Below are 27,457 nucleotides of genomic sequence, written 5' to 3' on the forward strand. Positions count from 1 at the left end.
CGTCCCCATTGACTTTCAATGTAAAGTCTGGAGTTCTTTTATACCATCGGATTGGAGTTTTCTCCAATCCGATGGTATATTTTAACTTGAAGCGTCCCCATCACCATTGGAACGCCTCTATGTTAGAATATACTGTCGGATATGAGCTACATCGTGAAACTCAGATCCGACAGTATATTCTAACACAGAGGCGTTCCCATGGTGATGGGGACGCTTCAGGTTAGAATATACAAAAAAACTGTATACATGCCCCCTGCTGCCGCACACTGCCACCAATGTATTAAAAGAATAGAGGGAGGAAGGGGGAGGGCGCACACTGCCACCAATGTATTAAAACAATAGAGGGAGGAAGGAGGGGGGGGGGGGCGCACACTGCCACCAATGTATTAAAACAATAGAGGGAGGAGGGGGGGGGGGGGGGCGCACACTGCTACCAATGTTAATGCAATAGAGGGAGGGAGGGGGGCCCACACACTGTGCCACCAATGCTATTATTACAATAGAGGGAGGGGGGGCGCACTGGCCACCAATGAAATTTAAACTGGGGAGGGAGGGGGGTCTGCCCCCTGCTGCCTGGCAGCCCCAGATCTCTTACAGGGGGCTATAATAGCACAATTAACCCCTTCAGGTGCAGCACCTGAGGGGTTAATTGTACGGATCACGGCCCCCTGTAAGAGATCGGGTGCTGCCAGGCAGCAGGGGGCAGTCATGTACACAGTTCGTTGTAAATTCTAACTAGAAGCGTCCCCATGAAAACTCAGCTATGAAAAAGCTTTTATGCAGACGGATCTTCGGATCCATCTGTATGAAAGTAACCTACGGCCACGGATCACAGACACGGATGCCAATCTTGTGTGCATCTGTGTTCTTTCACGGACCTATTGACTTGAATGGGTCCGTGAACCGTTGTCCGTCAAAAAAATAGGACAGGTCTTATTTTTTGGACGGACAGGATACACGGATCACGGTCTCGGCTGCAAAACGGTGCATTTTCCGATTTTTCCACTGACCCATTGAAAGTCAATGGGTCCGTGAAAGAAAACGGAAAACGGCCACGGATGCACACAACGGTCGTGTGCATGAGGCCTTTAGCACAATAATAACAGTTTTGAAGCACAAAAAAATATATTTTAGTGTCTCCATTGTCTGAGAGCCAAAGCTTTTTTATTTTTTGACCAATTGACTTAGGTAGGGTCTAATTTTTGGAGGGATGAGGTGACGATTTGATTGGTACTATTTTTGGGGGCATACACCTTTTTGATCGCTTGGTGTTGCAATTATACAAAGTTAGAAAAAAGCAGAGATATAAATGTATAAATTTTTAATTTTACTGAATCTTTTCCCATAAAACAATATATCAATCTGCTCAGCTTCTCCTGCTCTCATTGATGGACTTGCCATGGACTCTACAGGGAAATTTCCTGGTGGGCTGACGCCGAGGGGGAAGCCTGAGCCCTCCTCAAGGTCACCAGCCATGAAAGTAATGATGTTTTTGCTCCCAGAGTTAATTAACTATGGGGGCGTCAAGTAGGTATGTACCTGGGCGGCAACCACAATTGTCCTCCTGGATCCTGAATTCAACTGTATTGCCACCCTGAGGAAACTGGAATAGGACAGAATGTGGCAGCTGGCACTGTCCACCATAGAGGAGAAGCTTCTGAGAAGGTATTTTGTGCTGTTGGGGAATTATTTTGTGATGCACTTTGTTTGTTTTTTATGCTGCTGGTGCAGTTTTTTGTGCTGCACTGAGGTATCTGGCTCTGATAGGGTGGTATTTTGTGCCACAATATGGTATTGCTGACCCTTCCTAGTTGTGTTGGCCCTGCCTTCTGATAATTTGGACCTGCCTACAAGATGGGGCCACATACTGTACCATGCTGCCTGCAGATTGCTTTGCATTGCATTTTGTGGTGACAGGTTTTCTTTACCCAAGCCCATGAAGCTGTATAAAGACATCATTGATGTTATTTTACCTCTAAAATTCTTGCCAAACCCAATGGATGGGCCAACACCCGCATCTACTTTCACTGTGTTGCTAGATTTCTCTTTCATCACATCATCATCACTGGAAACATCATATGAGTTACTTTTCTTTTTCTTCTTCTTCTTCTGTCGAGGGGGGAGTTTCTTTGGGAAGGTAAACATTGGGAAGATGACAAGTAACATTGCCATAGCACAGAGCAGAAACCCACTCCACCTGCAAGCCGAAAGTGAGATCCACAGTAAGTACATCACTTGGCTTTATTTTTTGGTGAATTAAACAATACGACAAAGATAGATGATATCAAAAAGATCCATTTTCAAATCTAGTGTTATGTATGAATATAAGCGAAGGTCTCATTATCTAGACCAAGGGTGCATAACCTTATTTTGGTCTGGGGGCCACATTTTGACATTAATCTATTTAACGGACTGCAAAAAAAAAAGGTCAATCTGTGCTCATTTGAATTGGCCTATTACATAGGCCGATATAAAGAGAATGGGGGAGGAATGATCGCTATCACAGTTGTTCCTCCCTCATCCAGGTCTACTGATTATCCACACCACATCCCTAATTACATTCTGACATGTACTGCGGATGATCGTGCATCCTTCATCCTGAAGAAAGATGCAACTCAGCATTTGCTCATTTATCGGCTGATCAGCGGCACAATTAGGGTGCTGCCACACATCATGGCTGCAGCAAAAAGCTTACAATATACCTGAGTTTGTGCTATGTTTCCCTCCAGCAAAGGGGAAAAAAGCAAATCACAAACAGCAAAACTTAATTACACTAGTTACAAAATTGAGTTATATTAACCCCTTCTCGATCACCACCATAAATGCACCGTGAAAGTCAGGACTTTGGCACCTGCTCACTAAACACCCAGAGACAAAGTCTGTGATCAACAATGGTTCCATAGGAACATAATGTATCTCCTATAGGCTTCAATAGTAATTTGTTGCAGTGTATGGAAGAAGATCGCAAGTTTATGTACCCTAGAGGGACTTAAAATATGTGGGGAAAAAAAGGAGGCAAAGTCTGTGATCAACAATGGCTCCATAGGAACATAATGTATCTCCTATAGGCTTCAAAAGTAATTTGTTGCAGTGTATGGAAGAAGATCGCAAGTTCATGTACCCTAGAGGGACTTAAAATATGTGGGGAAAAAAAGGATTAAAAAAATACTATTTCTTTTGTCACTTCATCTCCCCCATAAAAAGGTAATAAAAAGTGATAAAAAAAGTCATATACTTTCTAAAATAGTATCAATAAAAATTACAGCTCACCCCACAAAAAAAGATCCCTCGCAGCTACAAGAAGCAATTATTAGATTCCTTCTCCCTAAGGCTGGGTTCACACCTGAGCGTTCTGAAACGAGCGCTCTGTATGCGCGCTTGTACGGGCGTTTACAATCGCGCATACAGAGACAGGCGTGCACACATTGTCGTGCGTTCCCGAATATCTATGTGCGGGAACGCGTGACAAACGCCCCAAAAAAAGCTCAAGCACTTGTTTGAGCGTCGGGCGTTTTACAGCGTGATCGTACGCGCTGTAAAACGCCCAGGTGAGAACCATTCCCATAGGGAATCATTGGTTCTTGCCTGTTGTGCGTTTTACAGCGCGTAGGAACGCGCTGTAAAACGCTCAGGTGTGAACCCAGCCTTAGGCTACATTCACACGAATGTATTTTGTTTCAGTGTCCATTCCATTTTTTTGCGGATTGGATAAGGGCCCATTCCTTTCAATGGGTCTGCAAAAAATGCGGACAGCACACCGTGTGCTTTCCGCATCAATCCATCGGTTCCGTAGAACGTGTCCTATTATTGTCTGTTTTGCACACAAGGATAGGCTTTGTTACAATGGATTCGCAAAAAAAACGAATGCCGTACAGACGTCATTCGTTTTTTGTTTTTTTTGCAGATCCGGAATTTGAGGACCGAAAAACAGATCCAGTCGTGTGAATCTACCCCGACACTGAAATGAATTGCCATTGCAATTCACTGCAGATTCACTATATTCTTATGGAGCCCTGCCACCTGCATGGGTTTCTTTAGTGAGACCCAGGCTATCGCAGACAATGAATGGCTTCCCCGATCACTACGCGGGAAAGCTGTTCAGTCCCGGAAGTGCAGTGCCCAAGGGGAAAGCCACCTCAAATGCTGTGGTTACAAATTAACCACAGCATCTTAGGGGTTAAACATCTGCGATCGGCCTTATCACCAATCGCAGATGTTAGTCCCGGGTGTCTACTTAGCGTTTTGCACTGAGCATAGGATAAGGCAGAAGTGGTAATAAATGCTTCTGTCTTCTCCTTAGGGTCACTGACAGCTTTAATCCAGTGCCGCACAGCTTTAGAATCAGAAACAGGCAGACAATCAGCTGTATTTTCCATCCAGGAGGAACGGGCCGCAAACTGTTGCGCATGGGCCACGGGGTGGCACTACTGATATAGACGCCAGGTTCTCAAAGGGGGTAGGTGCTATGTTTCAAGTGTGATGAAAAATAAATCCATCTCACAGATAGCAGGGCAATGCAGCCCACTCCAGCATGGATTCACGGTTAGTTCACATCCAGGGTAATCCAATCAGAAAATCAGTCTATGAGTAAGGTCTTTTTACTAAAACATGTCAGCCTGCTGGTCACTAACCATGTGCATTTTTTTAACATTTGATATGGAATAAAGAAGATTTGTAAGTTTTACTGCCCGTAAGCTCTGCGTTTAAAGGGATTGTGTCATGAGACAATGACCTATTGCTTAAATAAAGTTTTTCTGTAAAAGCTATTTTTTTTTTTACATTATGGTGATTTTTTTATTTTGCCATGTCACTACCTAAGTCCTAAAATCATGCAGTTTTCACACTGGCCACTAGGCTTTCTGTTTTCTGAAAGCAGCCACATAGGCCATAGACATAATAGACTGGAACTGGCCTTACTGACCTCTAGGCATGTGTTTAACATAAAAACATGATTTAAACCAGTGGTGCCCAACCATTTTTCGTCTGAGAGCTTCACTAGACATTGTATAAATTTTGCAGGCCAGAACCAGGTAGCTTTGCCAGAAAACACTGTGAGGGGGCACGTGTGAGCATTACTAAAACACATAATACGTAGGTCTTCAAATCTGCGTTGGAGCCTCTGTTGCAGATTCTGTCGAAAGACCAGACAAAAAAGCCTTGCATGCAGCACTTTTGTGTCCGGTAAAAATACAGAATCCTGAACGGAAACTGAACTAAACATCATAGTTCTTCTTCCCTGTGGGGTAACAGGAGGGGAGAGCAGGGTAACTAGTGGGGTGACAGGAGGAGGGGGAAGCAGGGTCACTAGTGGGGTGACAGGAGGAGGGGGAGGCAGGGTCACCAGGGACCAGTCACATGAGTCCATTGCTCCTTGCCTCTCCAGCGGCCCTGTCATGTCCCAAGGTCTATATATATGAGAGGAGGAAATTTTTAAAAGAAAGGGGTGGGGGAGACGAATAGGGTGGAGAAGAGAGTGTCAAAAGTGCCAAGGAGACTACTGGGTGATGGAAAAAGAAAAAAAGAGAAAAAAGGCGAATAACCGTTCCAGAGGCAGGACTCTTGAAAAGACAGTGCACGCCCATGCACTGCAAGTGAATGCAAGTTGAGAAAAAAGAAAAAAATGTGCTGAGTGTTCCCCTTTGATGCTCAGATGGTGGTTGAGGGGGAATTAGCACAGGGGCGCCAGGGGAGTGGTGTATATGAGTAGGTATGTGTAATAAATTAGATGCAGTCCTGATCAAAAGTTTAAGACCACTTGAAAAATGGCAAAAAAATCATATTTAACATGGCTGGATCTTAACAAGGTTCCAAGTAGAGCTTCAACATGCAACAAGAAGAAATGGGAGTGAGACAAAACATTTTTTGAGCATTCAATTTAATGAAAACAACGAATAAACTGAAACAGGCTGTTTTTCAGCTGATCAAAAGTTTAGGACCCACATGCCTTTAAAAGGCCAAATCTGTGCAAATATGTGGATTCATTGTAATTTTCTGTCAGGTAGTCACACGTTGTGATGGCAAAGGCAAAAAAACTCTCCCTTTTTGAACGTGGTCGGGTTGTTGAACTGCATAAGCAGGGTCTCTAACAGCGCGCCATCGCTGCTGAGGTGGGACGCGGTAAGACAGTCATTTGGAATTTCTTAAATGATCCTGAGTCAAGTGGAAGACGCCAAAAAAATTCCATCAGCACTGAGCCAGAGGATCCAATTGGCTGTCCGTCAAGACACTGGACGATCCTCGACCCAAATTAAGGCCCTTACTGGTGCTGACTGCAGCCCCATAACCATCAGACGGCATCTGAGACTGAAGGGCTTCAAAAACAAAAAACGTCTTCATAGACCTCGTCTTCTTGAACGCCACAGAACTGCAAGTTTGGACAAACATGGGACATTCAAAGGTGAAAGGAGAAAAAATGTAACCTTGATGGTCCTGATGATTTCCAACGTTACTGGCAAGACAAGCAGATCCCACCTGAGATGTTTTCAGTGCGCCACAGTGGAGGGGGTGCCATAATGGTCTGGGGTGCTTTTTCCTTCAGTGGAGTGCAGGGGCGTCAAACGGCTGCTGGCTATGTCCAGATGTTGCAGAGAGCATTCCTCATGACTGAGGACCCTCGTCTGTGTGGTAATGACTGGGTTTTTCAACAGGACAACGCTACAGTACACAATGCCCGCAGGACAAGGGACTTCTTCCAGGAGAATAACATCACTCTTTTGGCCCATCCTGCGTGTTCCCCTGATCTAAATCCAATTGAGAACCTTTGGGGATGGATGGCAAGGGAAGTTTACAAAAATGGACTACAGTTCCAGACAGTAGATGGCCTTCGTGCGGCCGTCTTCACCCCTTGGAGAAATGTTCCCACTCACCTCATGGAAACGCTTGCATCAAGCATGCCGAAACAATTTTTTGAAGTAATAAACTATAATGGCGGAGCTACTCATTACTGAGTTCATGTTTGGAAGTTGGATTTCTGTTTTGGGGGGGTTTAGTTTTTTTTGGAGGTGTGGTCCTAAACTTTTGATCAGCTGAAAAACAGCCTGTTTCAGTTCATTTGTTGTTTTCATCAAATTGAATGCTCAAAAAATGTTTTGTCCTATCTAGCTGGGAGTCTCTCTCTCACGATAAGTACCTTAAACAATGGGCCCCTTGGTTCAAGTGGTGTGTGTCGAACGGGCTGACTCCTGTACCTTAAATCTCCTTGTCTCATTAGGACACTCACTTTGACCTAGACCTCTTCAATTGCTACGGTATGTGGATATTAATAGCAGATGGCTCCTTCTCACTGATAAGCCGGCCATAGTTATATCTATCTCAACAACCTCCCGCTTCTACCATCATCCAGCTAGACATAGCGGTACTGATGTGTACACCCTCCTGTGATCCAGGTTATGTTTGTTTGTTAGTCCTTTATGGTTATTACTGCCGTACAAGATGTGTTAGGTAGATGTTGTACAGGGATAAAACGTTGTCTATGCAAATGATGTACAATGACGTGTTACTACTTACATCAACTTGAACGTTGTTCCTGTATAACTCTGTCTTGTCGATTAAATAAAGATTTTAAATAAATAAAAAATGTTTTGTCTCACTCCCATTTCTTCTTGTTGCATGTTGAAGCTCTACTTGGAACCTTGTTAAGATCCAGCCATGCTAAATATGATTATCCACGATTATAGACCTATTTGTATATACCTTTTTTATAGACCTACTTTTTACGAAAAAAAATAATAAATAAACAAAAAAACAAAAAAAATGTTTTTATATTTCATACCTAATTTATAACACATACCTACTCATATACACCACTCCCCTGGCGCCCCTGCGCTAATTCCCCCTCAACCACCATCTGAGCATCATAGGGGAACACTCAGCATATTCTTTTTTCTAAACTTGCATGTCCCAAGGTCCTCGTTTAGCGCTCCGCTCACCTTACAACAGCCATCCCTGGAGCCGGCCCCTCCTCCTTCCAGCTCCTGACGGCTTCCCCTGCTGCAGGACCTGTTTCGCTCCGGTGCGTGCCTATACCAACCAATAACAAAGCTCCTTGCTGTAAGGAGCTTTGCTATTGGCTATTTCAGGCACAGGCAGCATCGCTGCGCTGCCTGTGCCGTTCACATCGCTCACTGCGCTGATGAATGTGGGGGAAAAGTCTAAGGCGTATTAGTACACCTTAAACTTTTTCCAGGGAGTCGCAGGTGCCGCATGACACAGCTTTGCGGGACGGATTTGGCTCGCAGGCCGTAGGTTGGGCATCACTGATTTAAAAAATAGGTTAATATCTGATTTTACACATTCTCATTAATAATTGAGGCCTGCGCCTCTTCATAAATTACATGCTTCCTCTGGCAGCGAAAGCCCCATCAAGACTAGCGCAGTCAGGCAGCCTCAGAAGCTGACTGCTCAAAGTGCCCGAGCCTGCCCTGACTGCACATGCGCAACCCGTGTACATTGCGGGTAGTAACCGGGATAGGATCACATGCCAAAAGTGTCGGACAACTATTTAGAACGGGGAATGCATTGCATGTTCCGGTAAGGCAATGATCATCATCTAAATCACAGAAATATAGTGGCCAATATGGAGGAACTGCTCAAACCCCAAGCACTGTAGCGTGTTTCTCATTGGGGGAGCAGTCCCACCGCATGTGGACCGCAGCAAACGACCATCCCCAGCAAAAAATGCGTACAATGGAGGATGCCGGCGCAGTCCACATGCACCACAAAGGCATCCTACACAAAACGGAGCATTGTGCGGATGAAAATATACAACTATATTGTCCATATTTGCCACTATATTTCTGTGACTTTGTTTTATATGTAGTGAATGTGCCTTTACCTGGCATTTAAACATTCTTTTGCACCTGGTGGCCTCCATCACACGGTCTGATATGGGTGTGGCTTACAGTCTTGCTTTATCCACATTGCATTAGTTCTCCTGCTATCCGGTTGTGTGGAAGCTTGGCTGTGAGCTGGATTTCATCACCTTCAGACCGTGTTCACACCATAGTTACCGTAGTGGTAGGACCCTTGCCATGCTGAGAGACCGTGACGTGGTGCATGATGGGCTCCGATATCTTCCTGACAGGAATATATTGGCAAAAGTCTCAGCTTTTAATATCTGCTTGTATGACTAGCTAGTATAGTCAGTGGCATATCCGTTTGGTGCATTTCTTTTTCTGTGATTTATACAATGATCATCATCTAGACATTCACCATATTAAAGATGCACGGGGGCAAGATTTAAAAAAACAACGCCTTTAAGTTATCCCCCATGCACAGGATAGGGTATAACTATTAGATTATGTGGGTCTGACCAACTGGGACCCCCGCTTTTCACAAGAATAGGGAATCTCTACTCTGCTGGGACCCCCAAAATGAATGGAGAGATAGGTCGAGTATGCGCACTGCCACTTCATTTATCTCCATGGCTCTGCTGGAAGCAGCTGAGAACCACACTCCATTCTTGAAGAGTGTGGGGCACCTATTCTCAGGATTGGTGGAGGTCCCAGCAGTGGATGGGGCTCAGGGCTCACATGCTGAGGCCACTGACTGACAGCACACCACCCTCCTGGCCCAGCGGTCCAACCAGAAGATTCGGAGGTGGAAGGTCGGCATTGGACCTGGAATGCTGCAAGCTGGTTTTTTTTTTTTTGCCCTTTCAAGTTCTCAGTTCCTGCCAAAGACTTCAGCTGCTGATTCAGTGTAAGAGATAAAGCTAATAATGGCTCCCCCTCCTCCTTTGAAGAAGATGCTGGAACAACACAAACTTAACATGACAGGGCCTGCAGGGGCTCGATTTAAGTAGCTGATATGTAATTTTTAGTTACAGCCATTTCAAATTCAAGAACTCTCATGCTATAGGGTAATAAAAGTAGCTAAAAGATAGGGTTATCTGTTTCTGGGAAAGCAGAGTTACACCCAAAATAGGCCGTTTCAGATGAGCGAGTGTCTCGCTCCAGACTCGCACCGCAGCACCCGTCCTGAACTTCCAGCACTTATATTGATTTATGATGCTATATAACCCTTAGAGGTCTGGAATGTACTGGATAACACTGACATAATGCTGTCAGTGTTCTCCAATAGATTCCGGATTTATATTTTTACATCGTGCAGAAAAATATTTTAATATTTTAACAGTTTAGACATTTTTGGAAATGGTGATATCTATTATGTTTATTTTTTATTGTTTATTTTTATATGTAAAATTGGGAAGGGGGTGATTAGAATTTAGCATTATTTTAGTTTTTTACACTTTTTTAAACCTTTTTTTCCACATTTGAGCTTTTTTTACTGTAATTTTTAGTCCCTTTAGGGCAATGTTCCTTCACTCCAGTCCTCAGGGCCCACCCGCTGGTCTTGATTTAAGAATATCCTACAGAATGAATAGTAAATACCTGTGGTAAGTTCTGATGCACTGGCACTAATTATATCACCTGCTCAATACTAAGGAAATCCTGAAAACATGACCGGCAGGTGGGCCCTAAGGACTGAAGTTGAGGAACACTGCCTTAGGGGACTTTAAAGTGCAATCCTTGAAGGTTTGTCCCATAGACTACTATTGCAGCCTATGGAATTCATGCCTCAGGCCCCAGGCTGTAATAGCAACCAATCACAGACCCGCCATTTCACGATAGGGGCTCCAATCAGAAGGCAGCATAGATCCCTCCCTCTGCCTATCCCCACAGATGGCATGAACGCTACTGACCAAAGCACCTATAGGGGTTAAATGACTGGGAACCGTGTCATCTCAGTCATTCTTGCCGGGTGCCTGCTGTATTACACAGCCAGCACCTGCCATGTATGGAGCGGGCTCAATCCATGAGCCTACTCCATACATTTACACGGCAACACAATATAACTGTAAATCATAGTGCGTGTAAGATTTAATGGAAAGGTAACCAATTTTGTTCTTTTAGTGGTCCAAAATTAAGAATTGTGCTCCTTATGAACTAAAAATCATTTTTAATGGTCTTTATCAAACATGTTCAGCCCCTTTCTCTGTACAGCATTGAGTTTCTGTGTATTTGCACGGTAGCAGGCTTTCTGTTTACACTGTGTCCCATCAGGGAACTCAGTTGACGGCTAGTATAGTATGTATAGCCCTCTCTAAATTCCTGCAGCTCATAAAAACTCAATATAGTTCTGTTCTTAGCAAACTGATAAGCATGCGGCTTAAATAAGTGTTTATGAGCTGTTAGAAGTACAGAGATAAGGGCTATACATAACCGTCAGATGACGTCTCAGACTAAGGCCTCATGCACACAGCCATGGTGTGTTTTGCGGTCCACAAATCGCAGATCCGCAAAACACGGATGGCGTCCGTACGCGTTCCACAATTTGCGGAATGGCACGGACAGCCTTCAATATAAATGCCTGTTCATGTTATATTTTAGCAGGGCCACAGAACGGAGCAATGGATACGGACAACACACGGAGTGCTGTCCGCCTCTTTTGCGGCCCCATTGAAGTTAATGGGTCCGCATCCGAGCCGCCGTTTGCGGACCAACACAAAAATTTGTAAAATGCAACAATAAAAACTTGCCCCTGAATGTGTTAATAGCCTTTAAGTTTGTTCATTTCTGTGAGAATTTGGGAAAGCGGGGTGATTGCTATCATAGCAATCGATCGGAGCCCCATGATTTTTCCACAAAGCGCCCTCCGTCTGTCTAACCCCATAGATGCCACAGTCACTACTGGCAGCGGCATCTGAGGAGTTAAATGCTCGGATGTTTTTTTAAATGAAAAAATGATCCAAAAAGCATCCTTTTGGGGGGTATATTTCTCCTAACCTGTACAATAGTGGCCGCTATTTTGCACAATTTGTCTGAAACAAGTAGCATGTGTTTCAGATTCCTGTGAAGGGCTTGGACATTTTCTGGCCTTTTTCTATGTTTCATAAGGTAAGTCACTTGTTTGCCCAGTCTTTTGTGCTGTACACAGGGAGATCCTGTCCATAAGATGGCCACTGATGGAGGTTCATGTGACCAGAAACATCACACAGCCACCTCCGTTCTAACACACTGCACATGATCTAAACTCCAGCAGTTCAAGTGCAGATGGCAGATATAATGTATCTGAAGGAAGGAGATGTCACATCGAGGTGATTTGCCTGGTCACATGACCCTCTATCAGCAGCCATTTATTGGACAAGACCTCTGTGTGGACAGCATAGAAGACTTGGCATACTTAATGAAATGTAGAAATGGTGCAGAATATAAAGAAAGTCTATATTACTAAATGCCATATAGTCATTACAAACACAACAGTACCCAGGAGGTAGCCAACCACTTTAAATCCAAATTTTCGGGGAAATTCGTAACTAATTTGATTAGTTTAGAAGAGATTTGTTCATCTGTAACTTGTGGCCTTTGTTCTTATCTTAGGAAATGCATGTATCCCTCAACCGCGCTCCTGGAGGTACACCCAGGAGTGACCCGAGGTTGTCCTCCTTCTCTCATCTGGGAGGTTCTCTAAAAGAACACACAGGGATGGCCCAAGAAAGGGATGTACAGACCTGGCTAAAGCATTAGAGGATTGTGTGGGTGAAAAATCTGGGGGTTGGGGGTGGACTGGGGTATATAGAGTGGTACTGAGAGGTTGGCGGAGGGACCTAATGCTGGGGCTTGGGGTGATACCTGGATATTGGCTCTGAGAAACTCTGGGGCTATGGTGGAGGACAGGATGTCCATAGATAGAAGGATCACACAGGCTTTATAGACACTTAAAACAACCCAAGTCATGGACTGAGAAACAGATATCCCTGATCATCCATCACAGTGGCTTTATTAACAAAACAGGCGTGCATCACATTGCACTAATCTTTCACAATGTCCTTACCAATTGCCGATGAAACGGGGATCGCTCTGCTCAAAGTTGACAATGGCGCTGGGATCCACATAAAATCCGATAAGAACTCCGCCTAACAAATAACCAGCTGCTGGACCAAGGGCACCCATGACGTACATGATTGCTGCAAAACATAAACAAGAAATATAATATCAGAAAGGGCAACGCCACAAAAAGTACATATGTAAAATTGGGAAGGGGGATGATTAGAATTTAGCATTATTTTAGTTTTTTACACTTTTTTAAACCTTTTTTTTACATTTGAGCTTTTTTTACTGTAATTTTTAGTCCCTTTAGGGCAATGCTCCACGTGATATGATAGCTTTAACAATTCAGATTTTTTGCTAGGGAAATGGCTAGGTCTCTGAAGACATTCTGAAATAATCCACAGCCACTCTTCTTATTACATCTAGGCAGATAATACTGTCAGGAGGGCAAAAAATTCAAGAGGAACTGGAATCTTTTAGTCACCTTAGAAACAAAACTACATCATAGATTTATGACCCTGCCTAATATTATCTGTTTTGGCATCAACATACCTGTCAAAATTCCCTGATTCAGTTACATTTCCATAAGAAAACTGTAGGTTTTGTCTCCCAACAACAATCTCTTTCTATATACCATTGTAGGCCATATGGACCTCTTAGAAGGCATCTCCCGTATGTGACCATATAGCCGGAATGGAGAGCCGCTATCAGATTCATAGTTGAGGCTGCCAAGCACCAATTAAGAATCTACAAAAAGCCCCCAATTATTACATGTAAATTATAGTTCTCGTCTGGGGCAGTGTGTACCAGATCAGGTGTGACTGCAACCTCAATGACATGTCCTGCTAAGGCCTTATGCACACGACAGTATTTTTTCACGGTCCGCAAAAACGGGGTCCGTAGGTCCGTGATCCGTGACCGTTTTTTCGTCCGTGGGTCTTCCTTGATTTTTGGAGGATCCACGGACATGAAAAAAAAAGTCGTTTTGGTGTCCGCCTGGCCGTGCGGAGCCAAACGGATCCGTCCTGAATTACAATGCAAGTCAATGGGGACGGATCCGTTTGATGTTGACACAATATGGTGCCATTTCAAACGGATCCGTCCCCATTGACTTTCAGTGTAAAGTCTGGAGTCCCTTTTATACCATCGGATCTGAGTTTTCTCCAATCCGATGGTATATTTTAACTTGAAGCGTCCCCATCACCATGGGAACGCCTCTATGTTAGAATATACTGTCGGATAGGAGTTACATCGTGAAAACTCATTTCCGACAGTATATTCTAACACAGAGGTGTTCCCATGGTGATGGGGACGCTTCTAGTTAGAATATACTACAAACTGTGTACATGACTGCCCCCTGCTGCCTGGCAGCACCCGATCTCTTACAGGGGGCCGTGATCAGCACAATTAACTCCTCAGGTGCCGGACCTGAAGCGGTTAATTGTACTATCATATCCCCCTGTAAGAGATCAGGGCTGCCAGGCAGCAGGGGGCAGACCCCCCCCCCTCCCCAGTTTGAATATCATTGGTGGCCAGTGCGGCCCCCCCCTCCCTCCCTCTATTGTAATAAATCGTTGGTGGCACAGTGTGCGCCCCCCATCGCCCCCCCTCCCCCCCCCTCTATTGTAATAAATCGTTGGTGGCACAGTGTGCTCCCCCCATCGGCCCCCCTCCCTCTATATCAGTAACAACATTGGTGGCCAGTGTGCGGCCTCCCATCCCCCCCCCCCTCCCCATCATTGCTGGCAGCGTAGTTCCGATCGGAGTCCCAGTTTAATCGCTGGGGCTCCGATCGGTAACCATGGCAACCAGGAAGCTACTGCAGCCCTGGTTGCCATGGTTACATGGTTACTTAGCAATAGTACAATAGTAGAAGATTCATACTTACCTGCTGGCTGCTGCGATGTCTGTGACCGGCTGGGAGCTCCTCCTACTGGTAAGTGACAGTTCATTTAGCAATGCGCCGCACAGACCTGTCACTTACCAGTAGGTGGAGCTCCCGGCCGGACACGAACATCGCAGCAGCCAGCAGGTAACTATGAATCTTCTACTATTGTACTATTGCTAAGTAACCATGGCAACCAGGACTGCAGTAGCGTCCTGGTTGCCATGGTTACCGATCGGAGCCCCAGCGATTAAACTGGGACTCCGATCGGAACTCCGCTGCCACCAATGATCGGGGGGGGGGGGGGAGATGGGAGGCCGCACACTGGCCACCAATGTTGGTAATGCTATATATGGAGGAGGGGCCGATGGGGGGCGCACACTGTGCCACCAACGATTTATTACAATAGAGGGAGGAAGGGGGGGGCGATGGGGGGCGCACATTGTGCCACCAACGATTTATTACAATAGAGGGAGGAAGGGGAGGGGCCCGATGGGGGGCGCACACTGTGCCACCAACGATTTATTACAATAGAGGGAGGAAGGGGGGGGGGGCCGGGGGGCCGCACACTGGCCACCAAGCTATTATTACAATAGAGGGAGGGAGGGGGGGCCGCACTGGCCACCAATGATATTCAAACTGGGGAGGGGGGGGGGTCTACCCCTGCTGCCTGGCAGCTCTGATCTCTTACAGGGGGATATGATAGTACAATTAACCCCTTCAGGTGCCGCACCTGAAGGGGTTAATTGTGCTGATCACGGCCCCCTGTAAGAGATCGGGGGCTGCCAGGCAGCAGGGGGCAGTCTTGTACACAGTTTGTAGTGTATTCTAACTAGAAGCATCCCCATCACCATGGGAACGCCTCTGTGTTAGAATATACTGTCGGATATGCGTTTTCACGAAGTGAAAACTTAGATCTGAAAAAGCTTTTATGCAGACGGATCTTCGGATCCGTCTGTATGAAAGCAACCTACGGCCACGGATCACGGACACGGATGCCAATCTTGTGTGCATCCGTGTTCTTTCACGGACCCATTGACTTGAATGGGTCCGTGAACTGTTGTCCGTCAAAAAAATAGGACAGGTCATATTTTTTTTGACGGACAGGATACACGGATCACGGCCTCGGCTGCAAAACGGTGCATTTTCCGATTTTTCCACGGACCCATTGAAAGTCAATGGGTCCGCGAAAAAAAACGGAAAACGGCACAACGGCCACGGATGCACACAACGGTCGTGTGCATGAGGCCTAAGGTAGACTAGGCCTTCAGCAGAAATGTATGGTCAGATGTTGCTTTACCCAGAGATAACAGCTGAAAGCCAGGGGTTATAACTGTCTAAAACTGTAATTATGTGAAAATATGGATATTCAGGCTCTGAATGTGGACATTCGTGGACTGCAATGAGTGGTCTTGACAATGATGAGGAACTGAAATGTAAAGTATATTAGAAAGTTGCATAACATCATTACACAAAAATGACTGGATAGCATCATTCAATATTATACAGTATGCTGAGTCACGAGTCAACATATTATCAACATATCATCAGTTCTCAAATCAGTCCCAGATTGTCATTTTGCAGTCCAAGCTTCATAGCAAATGAATCTACAAAGACAACCCCTTTTTATGAATAAGCAGGAGCTACAATCAACGGATCGTCTCAGGTCCAGCTTCTGTAACCCATGGAAATGAGCGGTTATGAGCAAAATTAATATGATCTCCATCTTGTCTTTTTACTTACAGTCTTACTCCATACATGACATGTACTGATCGTGTCAGATTTTAACCTATGGACCAAGTAAAACACTGAGAAACTGGGCCTGTCATTTTCTCCCTTCTGCACCTATCTCACTAATTAGCCATGTAATTATACTGAAAATATATCAACGGAAAGACCGGTAGCTCAGCACCTTTTTAACAATGGCCGTAGCTGCCGGTTGCCACATCTTGGAAATTCATGAACATGGACAATCGTGTCAGAACCAGAGTCAACTCTTAGAAGCACTGACAGCCCTTAAAGGGGTTGTACCATCTTTGACATTGAGGGCATATTGCAAGGATATGCCATCAATGTCTGATAGGTGCGGGTCCCACCTATACTTAGAACGGAGTCCCGGAGGGCACACCTCGAATACCCTCCATTTGTCCCTATGGGAGCACCAAAAATAGTCTCCCAAGGAAAGAGTCACATCTACAATTACCATGAGTAGAGCCCAGGTGCAGAGACACTGCCGTCTAAGCAAATCCACTCATTACATACTTCTCAAACTTCTCTACAAATGTCCTATCCTTGCCCGCAAAATGGACAAGAATGCGGATGTGGACAACACACCATGTGCTGGCTGCATCTTTTGTGGCCCCTCTGAAATTAATGGGTCCGCATCCAATCTTCAAAAAGTGTGGATTGGGCACGGACCGAATATACAGTCCTGTGCATGAGCCCTAAGGCTGGGGCTATATGCCAACTTTGCTGACCAAAAACAGCTGTAAAGCAGTGCAGCCTCTGAACACAAGGGAAGTAACTGAATGGGGTTTTAGCGTGACTCACAATTTTCCGACCCTAGGACTACAAAAAAATTCAACACTGCCAAAGTCACCGCAGAGCCCCAGCCATAGTCATAGCACCAGGGGCGTTGCTAGGTTAAAACATTCAGGGCCTGGGCCCCTGATGTTTTGTCCCAGGCCCTGAATGTCCTGCCTGCGAGATAGATAGAACTGTATTGCCATCCTCAGGACGGCAATATAATTGAATCTAATGCCCTGCAAGAGCTGAAGGACCTGTGATGACATGTGACCAGTTCTAAACGCAGTAGCTGTAAAGGACCTGTGATGATGTCACCATCATGTGACCAGTGCAGGAGAGGACGGCTCAGCTGTGAACAGAATTTCTGGGAAGAAGCTGTGGTGAGTCTGCTACATGAGGAGAGGTAAGTGAAGGGAGAATCAGAGCAATGCTAGGAGTTTGAGTTATTTAACTGGGACTGTATGTTTGGGCTGAAGGGGGTGATGTTATTTACATGGGACTGAATATTGATGGGGTGATGTTATTTACATGGTATGTATGTTGAAGGTGGCTGGGGAGGGGGTGATGTTCTTTACATAGGACTGTATAGTGGAGGGGCTGAGGAATTATAATTTCTGAGGACACTAAATGGAGAAATATAACTACAGGGGACACTGCAGGGACATTAAAAAATACTGGGGGCACTTCAGGGTGAGCATTATAACAGTAGGGGGCATTATAAATACTGGAAGAACTGTATGGGTTTTTTAAAACCAGGGGACATTAGGCGTTCTTATTATGGGAGCATTACGGGAGCATTATGGGGGGCCTTATTACTACGGAGAGGTTTGTAGAGAGCTTTATTACCACTGGGGGAACAATAGGTGGGCTTTATTTCTACTGGGGGCTCTGTAAGGGTATTATTAATACTGGAGGGCTCTTCTACTAATGAGGGCACTCTTGGGGAGCGTTATTACGTTTGGGGGACTGTAGGGGGCAGTATTGGGGGCAGTATTGGGGAGCATTATTACTGTTGGGGGCACTGTAGGGGGCATTATTACTAATGAGGGCATCTTGAAAGGAATTACTATTGGTGGGACTATGAGGAGCACTATTACTATGGGGGGCACAAATTTTTCTTCAGGATCGTATTTTGGGGTATTGGGGAGCACAGTGAGCAGCAAGATAACACTGTGGGGACTCCAGGTTGGGGGATGATGATAAAAAAGTGAGGAACCTAGGATGTCTGTGTGTCACACTCTGCAGAGATGAGGCGGCTGAGAGAAGTTGTCTGGACCGAACGGAAAAGATGATGACAGAGAAGATCTACATCGGAGGAGACGTCACCTGGGAAGCACTGGATGTGAGAGCTATGTGCTTCTGTATAGCAAGTACAGTAAAATGTCTTTAGTGCTAGTGTTTGTGGGGGGTCGGCATCGGTCGACCTAGAGAATTGGGCCACATGCATTGGGGCTTAGGCCCTATATCTTTTGAGACCCTAGCAACGCCCCTGCATAGCGTTAAACAGCTTAATGACACCATGACCAAGCATTAGAACAATCACATGAACAGGACAGAATCTTATCCATCGGAAGTACACGCTGAACGTCTCCACTCAATGACTACAAGCAGAGATTTTGACACCCATAAAGAATGAACGCTTAAACTATATTGGAAAATTTTTACATTTCATTACTCAAAGCAAGAATTGTTTACTAAACCCGTAATACCCTATAACTGGCACTCATTATAATAATACCGGGCACAATCATCGGGATGATGATTCCAGAATGTGCAGACTTGTAAATGATTGTTTATATAACTATGGGCTCATTCACACGGCCGTATGAACGGATCCGCATCCGTTCCGCAATTTTGCGGAATGTCTGCGGATCCATTCATTTCTATGGGCCCTCAAAAGATGCGTCCGCATCCGTTATTCCGTACTGCGCTCCGCAGAACAGATAGAACATGCCCTTTTCTTATCCGCAATCGCGGACAAGAATAGGCATTTTTTATTATGGTTGCGGCCATGTGCGGTCCGCAAATTGCGGATCTGCAAAGCACTACGGCCGTCTGAATGAGCCCTAAGAAGAATGCAGCCGCAGTCTAACATTACTAATCACATTACACATCTGCAAAATCAGTTCCCCAGTTGCTAGACATTATCTAAAATAGCTTTATGTACATGGAAAGGGAATCATTTAAAGATATTTTGAAGATCTGCTTGTTTAAGAGGGACCAGAGATTTGAGTGAGGGTTGTGGACAGCTTTAAAAGGGAACTCGTGTTAGGAGAATTCATGGATTTGGGATGTCTTGTACCTATGGATTTCATCATGAAGATTCTTCAATATTGGGTCTCTACATATCCAAAATCCCACAAAAACTGAAGGTACTTTAAGAGGATCCTATAGGTGCACGTAACTTCTATTCTCCAAAAACGGAATGCCAAAGGTCCAAAGCTAATATTAAAATAGTTTATTTTCAGATACAGAGGGGACATTTCTTCCTAAGGTTCTCTGCACATTGCTGATGCACCGTTATTAGCTGGCTTGCAGAAATCTGGCAGCAGCCAAAGGCATCTGAAAGGAGAGCTCACCCACAAAGTGCCTAATCCAAAGAATTAACATTCACTTTATAAACTACATACAAACTACAATACTGCATACACTACTATCTATCTATTCATCCATATTCAATCATTTATCTATATCCATTCATCATCGGTTTATTCTATTATGTATCTATCTATCCATACATCCATGTATATATCACCTATCTATCCGATCTTTTGTGCAATTTCTGTCCCTCTAATATCAGGACAAAAACTGTCCAAGATTTAATGAGACACTCCTAGATTTCTGGTACAGTCTACCATATTCTGTAATGACAAGTGCTCCTTCTGCCTCCCAATTGACCCCCCAACACAACTTCCACAACACAACTGCAATGTTACGAGTGCCTGGCAGTAAGTACATGGCAGCCGGCAGCCTTGTGAGTAGGATGCCAGTAAAATCACCATACACTGCAATACAGAGGTACTGTAGAGTATTATATAAAAGTATTGTAGTGTATTATACAGAAGTACTGTAGCATATTATGAAGTACTGTACTGTATTATACAGAAGTTCTGTAGTGTAATATATAGAAGTATTGTAGAGGAATCCAGAGGAAAAAAGCAGTCTGGTTTGAAGCTGTTTAGGAGCTGCACTTATACAAGCAGGCAAACAATGCGAGTTTGTGAGCGTTCGTGTGTTTGATTTCAAGTGTGTGTTTGTATTAAAGGGGTTGTCCGGGTTCAGAGCTGAACCCGGACATACCCTTATTTTCACCCCGGCAGCCCTCCTGAGCCTGGCATCGGAGCATCTCATGCTCCGATGCGCTCCCGTGCCCTGCGCTAGATCGCGCAGGGCACAGGCTCTTGTGTTTTCAATAACACACTGCCGGGCGGTAACTTCCGCCCAGCAGTGTGTTCGGTGATGTCACCGGCTCTGAGGGGCGGGCTTTAGCTCTGCCCTAGCCGTTTTACTGGCTAGGGCAGAGCCAAATCCCGCCCATCAGTGCCGGTGACGTCACCGGGCTGCCTGTCGGCCCCATAGAGAGCCCGGTATGTCACCGGAACTCAGAAAAATGCCTTTGCCCTGCGCGATTTAGCGCAGGGCAAAGGAGAGCATCGGAGCATGAACTGCTCCGATGCTCATGTCAGGGGGGCTGCCGGGGTGAAAATGGAGGGATGTCCAGGTTCAGCTCTGAACCTGGACAACCCCTTTAAGTGTATGACTTTAGAATAAGTGACTTGAGATTCAGGGACTTTAAGAGGGGACTACAGTAAGTCAGTTTCTTACCACTGCACTGTATGGTATTTTTTCTCTTTTCTTGCGTAATCTCCATTTAGTATGTGTTCCATTACTGACAGCGCAGTCCAGTGCACATCTTGTCTAATGTATGCAGTCCTGGAACAGCCATTTGAGGGTGCATATCTTTGTCCAAAATGTGAACAAATGGCCCATTAGGAATCGCACATGGTGTATCTAACCGAGCAAGTTTCAACAGTGAGAAACGTTGGTAATTTGAAACAGTTTGCTGCTCACTGAGCAGGCACTCTATGGGGTAGATGTGAAGGAGGAGGGTAGCATGGAGGCTCAGGAAAGTGAGGTAGCTAGCTGGGTAACAGTTAGAAAGCGGGGTAGAGGGAAGAGTGCCAGGGAGGCTAGCCCTGATCTGACACACCCCAACAAGTTTGCACGGTTGGCAGATGAGGGGGATGTCAGTCCAGGGACGGCACTGCTGCAGCCGGACACTTCCACTGCCTCAGTCAGGGGAATATCGGCTCCAGTAAGCAGGGGACCAGGAGAGCAGGGCAGGCCAGACAGGTGCTGGTAGTGGGAGACTCAATTATTAGGGGTACAGATAGGGCAATCTTTCACAAATACCGGGATCGTTGAACGGTGTGTTGTCTTCTAGGCGCTCAAGTTCGACACATCGCGGATCAGGTTGACAGATTAATGGGAGGGGCTGGAGAAGATCCAGCGGTCATGGTCCATATCGGAACCAATGACAAAGTAAGAGGTAGGTGAAGCGTCCTTAAAAATGATTTTAGGGGCCAACTTCTCTGTCGGCTACAGGCTCTATTGTAGGGACGGGCTGCACCTCAATAGGGAAGGGGCAGCTGTGCTGGGGGAGAAGATGGCTAGAAGGTTGGAGGAGTGTTTAAACTAGGGACTGGGGGGGGGGGTAATTACACTATAGGAGGGGAAGATAGGGCAGATAGAGACCAGGGGCAAGGTAATGGGACTGGGGGAGGAATGGAAGGAGGGACTAGAACAGTTCAGAAGGAAAGATGTAGGGTAAAAAATATACATAAACCTCGTAATTATATGTATACTAATGCCAGAAGCCTGACTAATAAAACTGGTGAACTGGAATTAGTGATGTGTGAGGAGGACTATGACATAGTGGGAATAACTGAGACATGGCTGAATGATAGCTATGACTGGGCGGCTAATGTACAGGGTTACAGTCTGTTTAGAAAGGATCGCCAAAACCGGAGAGGGGGAGGGGTCTGCCCTTATGTAAAGTCCGGTCTAAAGCCCACACTCAGGGAAGATATACTGTAGGTGAGGGACATGAACATGTGGAGTCACTGTGGGTAGAAATACATGGAGGCAAAAACAATCAAATACTAATTAGGAGTTTATTATAAACCACCTATTATACCAGAGTCCACAGAAAATCTACTACCAAACGATATAGACGAGGCGGCAAATCATAATGAGGTGGTTATTATGGGGGACTTCAACTACCCAGATATAGACTGGGAAACTGAAACCTGTATATCTCATAAAGGAAACAGGTTCTTGGCAATAACCAAAGACAATTACCTTTCCCAACTGGTTGAGGACCCGACTAGAGGAACAGCCATACTGGACTTAGTATTAACCAATAGGCCTGACAGAACAACAGATGTGCAGGTTGGGGGACACCTGGATATAGTGACCATAAAATAATAACTAGGGATGAGCGAATCGACTTTGGAAACATCTGAAGTAGATTCGTATAAAACCTCGTTCCAATACTGTACGAAGCAGGAGCTCCGTACAGTATTAGAATGTATTGGCTCCGATGATTCGAAGTAATAACTCCACTTCAGGAAATGTTTTTTTACAGTACAAATTAAGTTTAGATGACACTAAACTCTATAAAGTAATTAACACGGAGGAGGATGCTGCTACAGATGGATCTGGATAGATTGGAGGCTTGGGCAGAGAAGTTGCAGATGAGGTTTAACACTGACAAATGAAAGGTTATGCACATGGGAAGGAATAATGCAAGTCACCAGTACATACTAAATGGTAAAACACTGGGTAACACTGACATGGAAAAGAACCTAGGAATTTTAGTGAACAGCAAACTAAGCTGTAGAAACCAGTGTCAGGCAGCTGCTGCCAAGGCCAATAAGATAATGGGTTGCATCAAAAGGGGCATAGATGCCCGTGATGAGAACATAGTCCTACCACTTTACAAATCACTGGTCAGACCACACATGGAGTACTGTGTACAGTTCTGGGCTCCTGTGAACAAGGCAGACATAGCAGAGCTGGAGAGGGTCCAGAGGAGGGCAACTAAAGTAATAACTGGAATGGGTGGACTACAGTACCCAGAAAGATTAATAAAATTAGGGTTATTCCCTTTAGAAAAAAGACAACTCAGGGGAGAGTTCACTAAAAGAGTTCAATAGGAGCCTGGATGTATTTCTGGATTGTAATAACATTACAGGCTATAGTTACTAGAGATGGGTCGTTGATCCAGGGAGTTATTCTGATTGCCTTATTGGAATCGGGAAGGATTTTTTTTCCCCTAAAGTGGGGAAAATTTTCTTTTACCTCGCAGTTTTTTTTTTTTGCCTTCCTCTGGATCAACTTGCTGGATAACAGGCTGAACTGGATGGACAGATGTCTTTTTCAGGCTTGTAAACTATGTTACTATGTAGTGTATTATACAGAAGTACTGTAGTGTATTATACAGAAGTACTGTAGTGTAATATACAGAAGTACTGTAGTATATTATATAGAAGTATTTTAGTGTACTATACAGAAGTACTGTAGTGTATTATACAGATCTGCTGTAGTATATTATATAGAAGTATTTTAATGTATTATACAGAAGTACTGTAGTGTATTATATAGAAGTATTGTAGTGCATTAATCAGAAGTACTGTAGTGTATTACACAGACAGTGTATTATATAGAAGTAATGTAGAGTATTATACATAAGCACTGTAGTGTATTATACAGAAGTACTGTAGAGTATTATACAGAAGTACTGTAATATATTATGTAATATATAGTATTATCACATGATCAAGAACCTAGGGGAATGTAAAAAATGTTCAACTTTTTTTTAAACAAACACAAATATTAAACATTAAAAAAAACTAATTAAAATCGGAATTGTTGCCAAAATTGGCCTGGTCGTGAAGGCATTAAGTCTACTTGGTGAGATTTTCCGTGTGACATAAACTTACCGTATGTCAGAATCTAACCACATTCTCCCATGTCCTCATGTGCTGTGAGTGGACACATTTCTGCGTGGCTTCAAAACATTAAAGGGATATTCCCATCTCTGACATGTATGGCATTTATATCCATGGGATATGCCATTAAAGGAGTTGTGCACCTTTTGTGGGGGGAGGGGGGTGGATTTGACAAACCCCTCTTCCTGAGCAGACCAATGAAGAGAAGCCTACTTACCTGCCTACTGGTGCTGGTTCCTTCACTCCACAGCCCCGGCTGCCTCGGGGTTTGCCAAATCATTCCCCCCTTCCCCAAAAGGTGCACAGCCCCTTTATTGTCCCATCTCCAGGACCCACACCAAAGTCGATAAAGGGGGGCCTCCTGAACCCTGCCCCATCTGATGATGTGGCCTCTACACCCAGGCAGAGTGAATGGAGACGATATACCATAAATGTCTACAAAGGGGATACTCGTTTAAGCATCCATGGAGGCAGTAGCAGCTAGGGCTGCAGTAAACGATTATTTGAGAAATGTAGTATTTTACCAATTATTTTTACGATTAATCAAGTACTCTAATAAGAAAAAATTTATAATTATAGACTGTTTTCCTTTATAAAAGCTCATCAGACCTCCTTCCATCAGTCCCCAATACCCTTCGTTGCCCCCTGTGCGATCAGCCCAAGTGCATGTTCCCTCCAGTGCAATCAGCTCCGTTCCTCCCAGTGCCTTCAGCTCCACTCCCCCAGTGCCATCAGCTCTCCCCCACCCCAGTGCCATCAGCTCTCTCCCACCCCAGTGCCATCAGCTCTCCCCCACCCCAGTGCCATCAGCTCTCCCCCACTCCAGTGCCATCAGCTCTCTCCCACCCCAGTGCCATCAGCTCTCTCCCACCCCAGTGCCATCAGCTCTCTCCCACCCCAGTGCCATCAGCTCTCTCCCACCCCAGTGCCATCAGCTCTTTCCCACCCCAGTGCCAACAGCTCCACTCCCCCAGTGCCTTCAGCTCTCCCCCACCCAGTGCCATCAACTCTTCCCCACCCAGTGCCTTCAGCTTTCCCCTACCCCGGTGCCTTCAGCTCTCCCCAAACAGTGCCATCATCTCTCCCCCCTTGTCTCATAGTCTGTCATAGTCTCTTCTCCCCCTTGTGCCCTCCTGCCTCTCCTCCTGACGCTGTGCACTCCGGGCGCCCGGCCATAGTCGCACCCCCGACCCCTCGGAGTCACCAACTTACGTTTCCAGCAGGGGCAATGCTGACACTCCATCGTTCCGCGCTGCTCAGGGCCTGACGTCACACAGCGCGTCAGATCACTGCGTACGTACGTCAGGAGGTAAGTGCAGCGCGGCGCCATGGACGTGCTGTGGAGTGTCCGGAGGCCCCCTGCTGGAAAGGTGAGTATTCCAAGCGCATTGCGGGCCATCGGGAGACCACGGGGTGGGAGTAATAGCAAGCACTTCACTCCAGCTCTGTGGTCACGTGACACAAACGAATCCTCGATGCAAAAAATTTGGATTGAGGATTATTTTTGTCGAATTACTCGATTTAATCGAGTACTCTTTGCAGCCCTAGTAGCAGCCTATTATGTTTGCTTTCTTATTTATTAGCCTCGGCTTCTGCAGATTTTTAAAGGACAGAGTAAAAGCTGGTTTATAATGAAATGTTAGTAAAAGGGACATGGTTTCCGGCAGAGAGGTGTTTAGTCTGCTGTCTGACCTCCTAATAATAAGAAAATGAATTAAAACGCTAGACCGGGTTGCCATAGCAACTTGCTGACTCACCAAGCTGCTGAGTGATCGGCAGTGTTACCACCATGTGCTTAGTAATATCGCTCAAAGCAATTATCTATGGAGTAAGGTCAAAAGGAGACCTGCATATGTATAATAAAGGAGGGTAACACTTGATATATGCCTTTAAAAAGGACCCCCGTCACCTCTCCTGACATGTTTGTTTTAGGAACTACTTCCATTCCCCACGCACACACACAAATGTCGCATTCCTGCAAACCCGGCATGCAGTTATGTCCCAGGCAGAATGTAAAAGATTACAGGTGTGGTATGATTAGATTTTACAACAAGATGGCGTAAAAGTGCTTCCCCCGCTGCCCTATAAAAAGGCTCTCAGAGGCTACTTTTGGGTAGTGTACCTCTTGGTGAGAGATCATTGACTGCTAGATAGAAACCTGGACTGCTACAGACTAGAACCATATCATCTTTAGCAACTATTCCAAATTCTGTTTGGGATCCACAGACAGTAAGGTATGAGTATAGCAACCTCATGGTGAGCGCTTCAATCCTGCCTTTGCTGTGGAGTGACACATTACCTCTACTGCTGGTGTGGTGACCGGTGGAGCCATCGTATACGACAGTCAGCCACCTCTAGTAGTAATACGAGGGACACTAACGGCTCAGTGATATGTGCAGGACATCCTACCGCCACATGTGTTCCTCTCTTGGCAGGGCTTCCAGGAGGTGTTTTTAAGCAGGATAATGCTCGCCCCCACACACAGCAAGGATTTCCCAGGAATGTCTCTAAAGGAAGACAGTTCCATGTCCTGCCTGATCTCCAGCTTTATCACCAATCGAGGGTTTATGGGACTAGATGGGACATCAGGTTCAATAACCTACAAGTGTCCAGGATCTACAGGACCAGCTGTAACATCTGTGTGCAAATGTGCCACAGGATACCGTACAGAACCTGTATGCCTCCAAGTTTTTGTCATATGCTTTTTCATATTCCAGAACTGAGCATAGCCATACAATAAGGAGAGGTATATGCAGCATCTGGCACCTCTCCCCTGCAGACAACTGCCACGTGCAGGAAGCTCCCCTGGGCTTGCAGGGTTCCAGCACAACCCTATTATTTTTAGGTTTATTTTTTGCTTAGTACATAATGGAAAATACACAATGTAACAGGAGGAATAAAATAACAATGTAAATCTGATGACCTCACCGAAACTTCTGTCTACAACCACGAAAAAATCCATAATACACTTAAGGTGGATTAACACTGCCTGACTGTCGGGTGGATCATCTGGGATGAACATTTCACGAACACTCTTTCCCAATAACCTGTCCATGTAAATGTGCAGACAATCACCCAATAAATGAGCGAAACGGGTGAAACAATCTTTCATGCAGATCATCGTTTCTGGGAAGCAGATCGTGCTGTGTGAACAGAAGCCAACGCTTCTCCCCTAACAGTGGAAGGAATAGCTGAATGTAAAT

The 27,457-nt window shown here is 45.2% G+C and overlaps 1 protein-coding gene across 1 annotated transcript in view; it reads right to left on the reverse strand.

The window, feature by feature from the left end:
• SLCO5A1 (solute carrier organic anion transporter family member 5A1) overlaps positions 1 to 27,457 on the reverse strand; it is a 109,275-nt gene that overhangs the window by 48,587 nt on the left and 33,231 nt on the right. Inside the window, exons 3-4 of the mRNA XM_044294173.1 lie at positions 12,835 to 12,967; positions 1,974 to 2,197 (exon numbers count right to left, since the gene is read on the reverse strand). Of these exons, the coding sequence (XP_044150108.1) occupies positions 1,974 to 2,197; positions 12,835 to 12,967 (357 nt within the window). The remainder of the gene's footprint in view (positions 1 to 1,973; positions 2,198 to 12,834; positions 12,968 to 27,457) is intronic.

This window comes from Bufo gargarizans, chromosome 5 (assembly GCF_014858855.1).
Source record: "Bufo gargarizans isolate SCDJY-AF-19 chromosome 5, ASM1485885v1, whole genome shotgun sequence".
Classification (NCBI taxonomy): domain Eukaryota; kingdom Metazoa; phylum Chordata; class Amphibia; order Anura; family Bufonidae; genus Bufo; species Bufo gargarizans.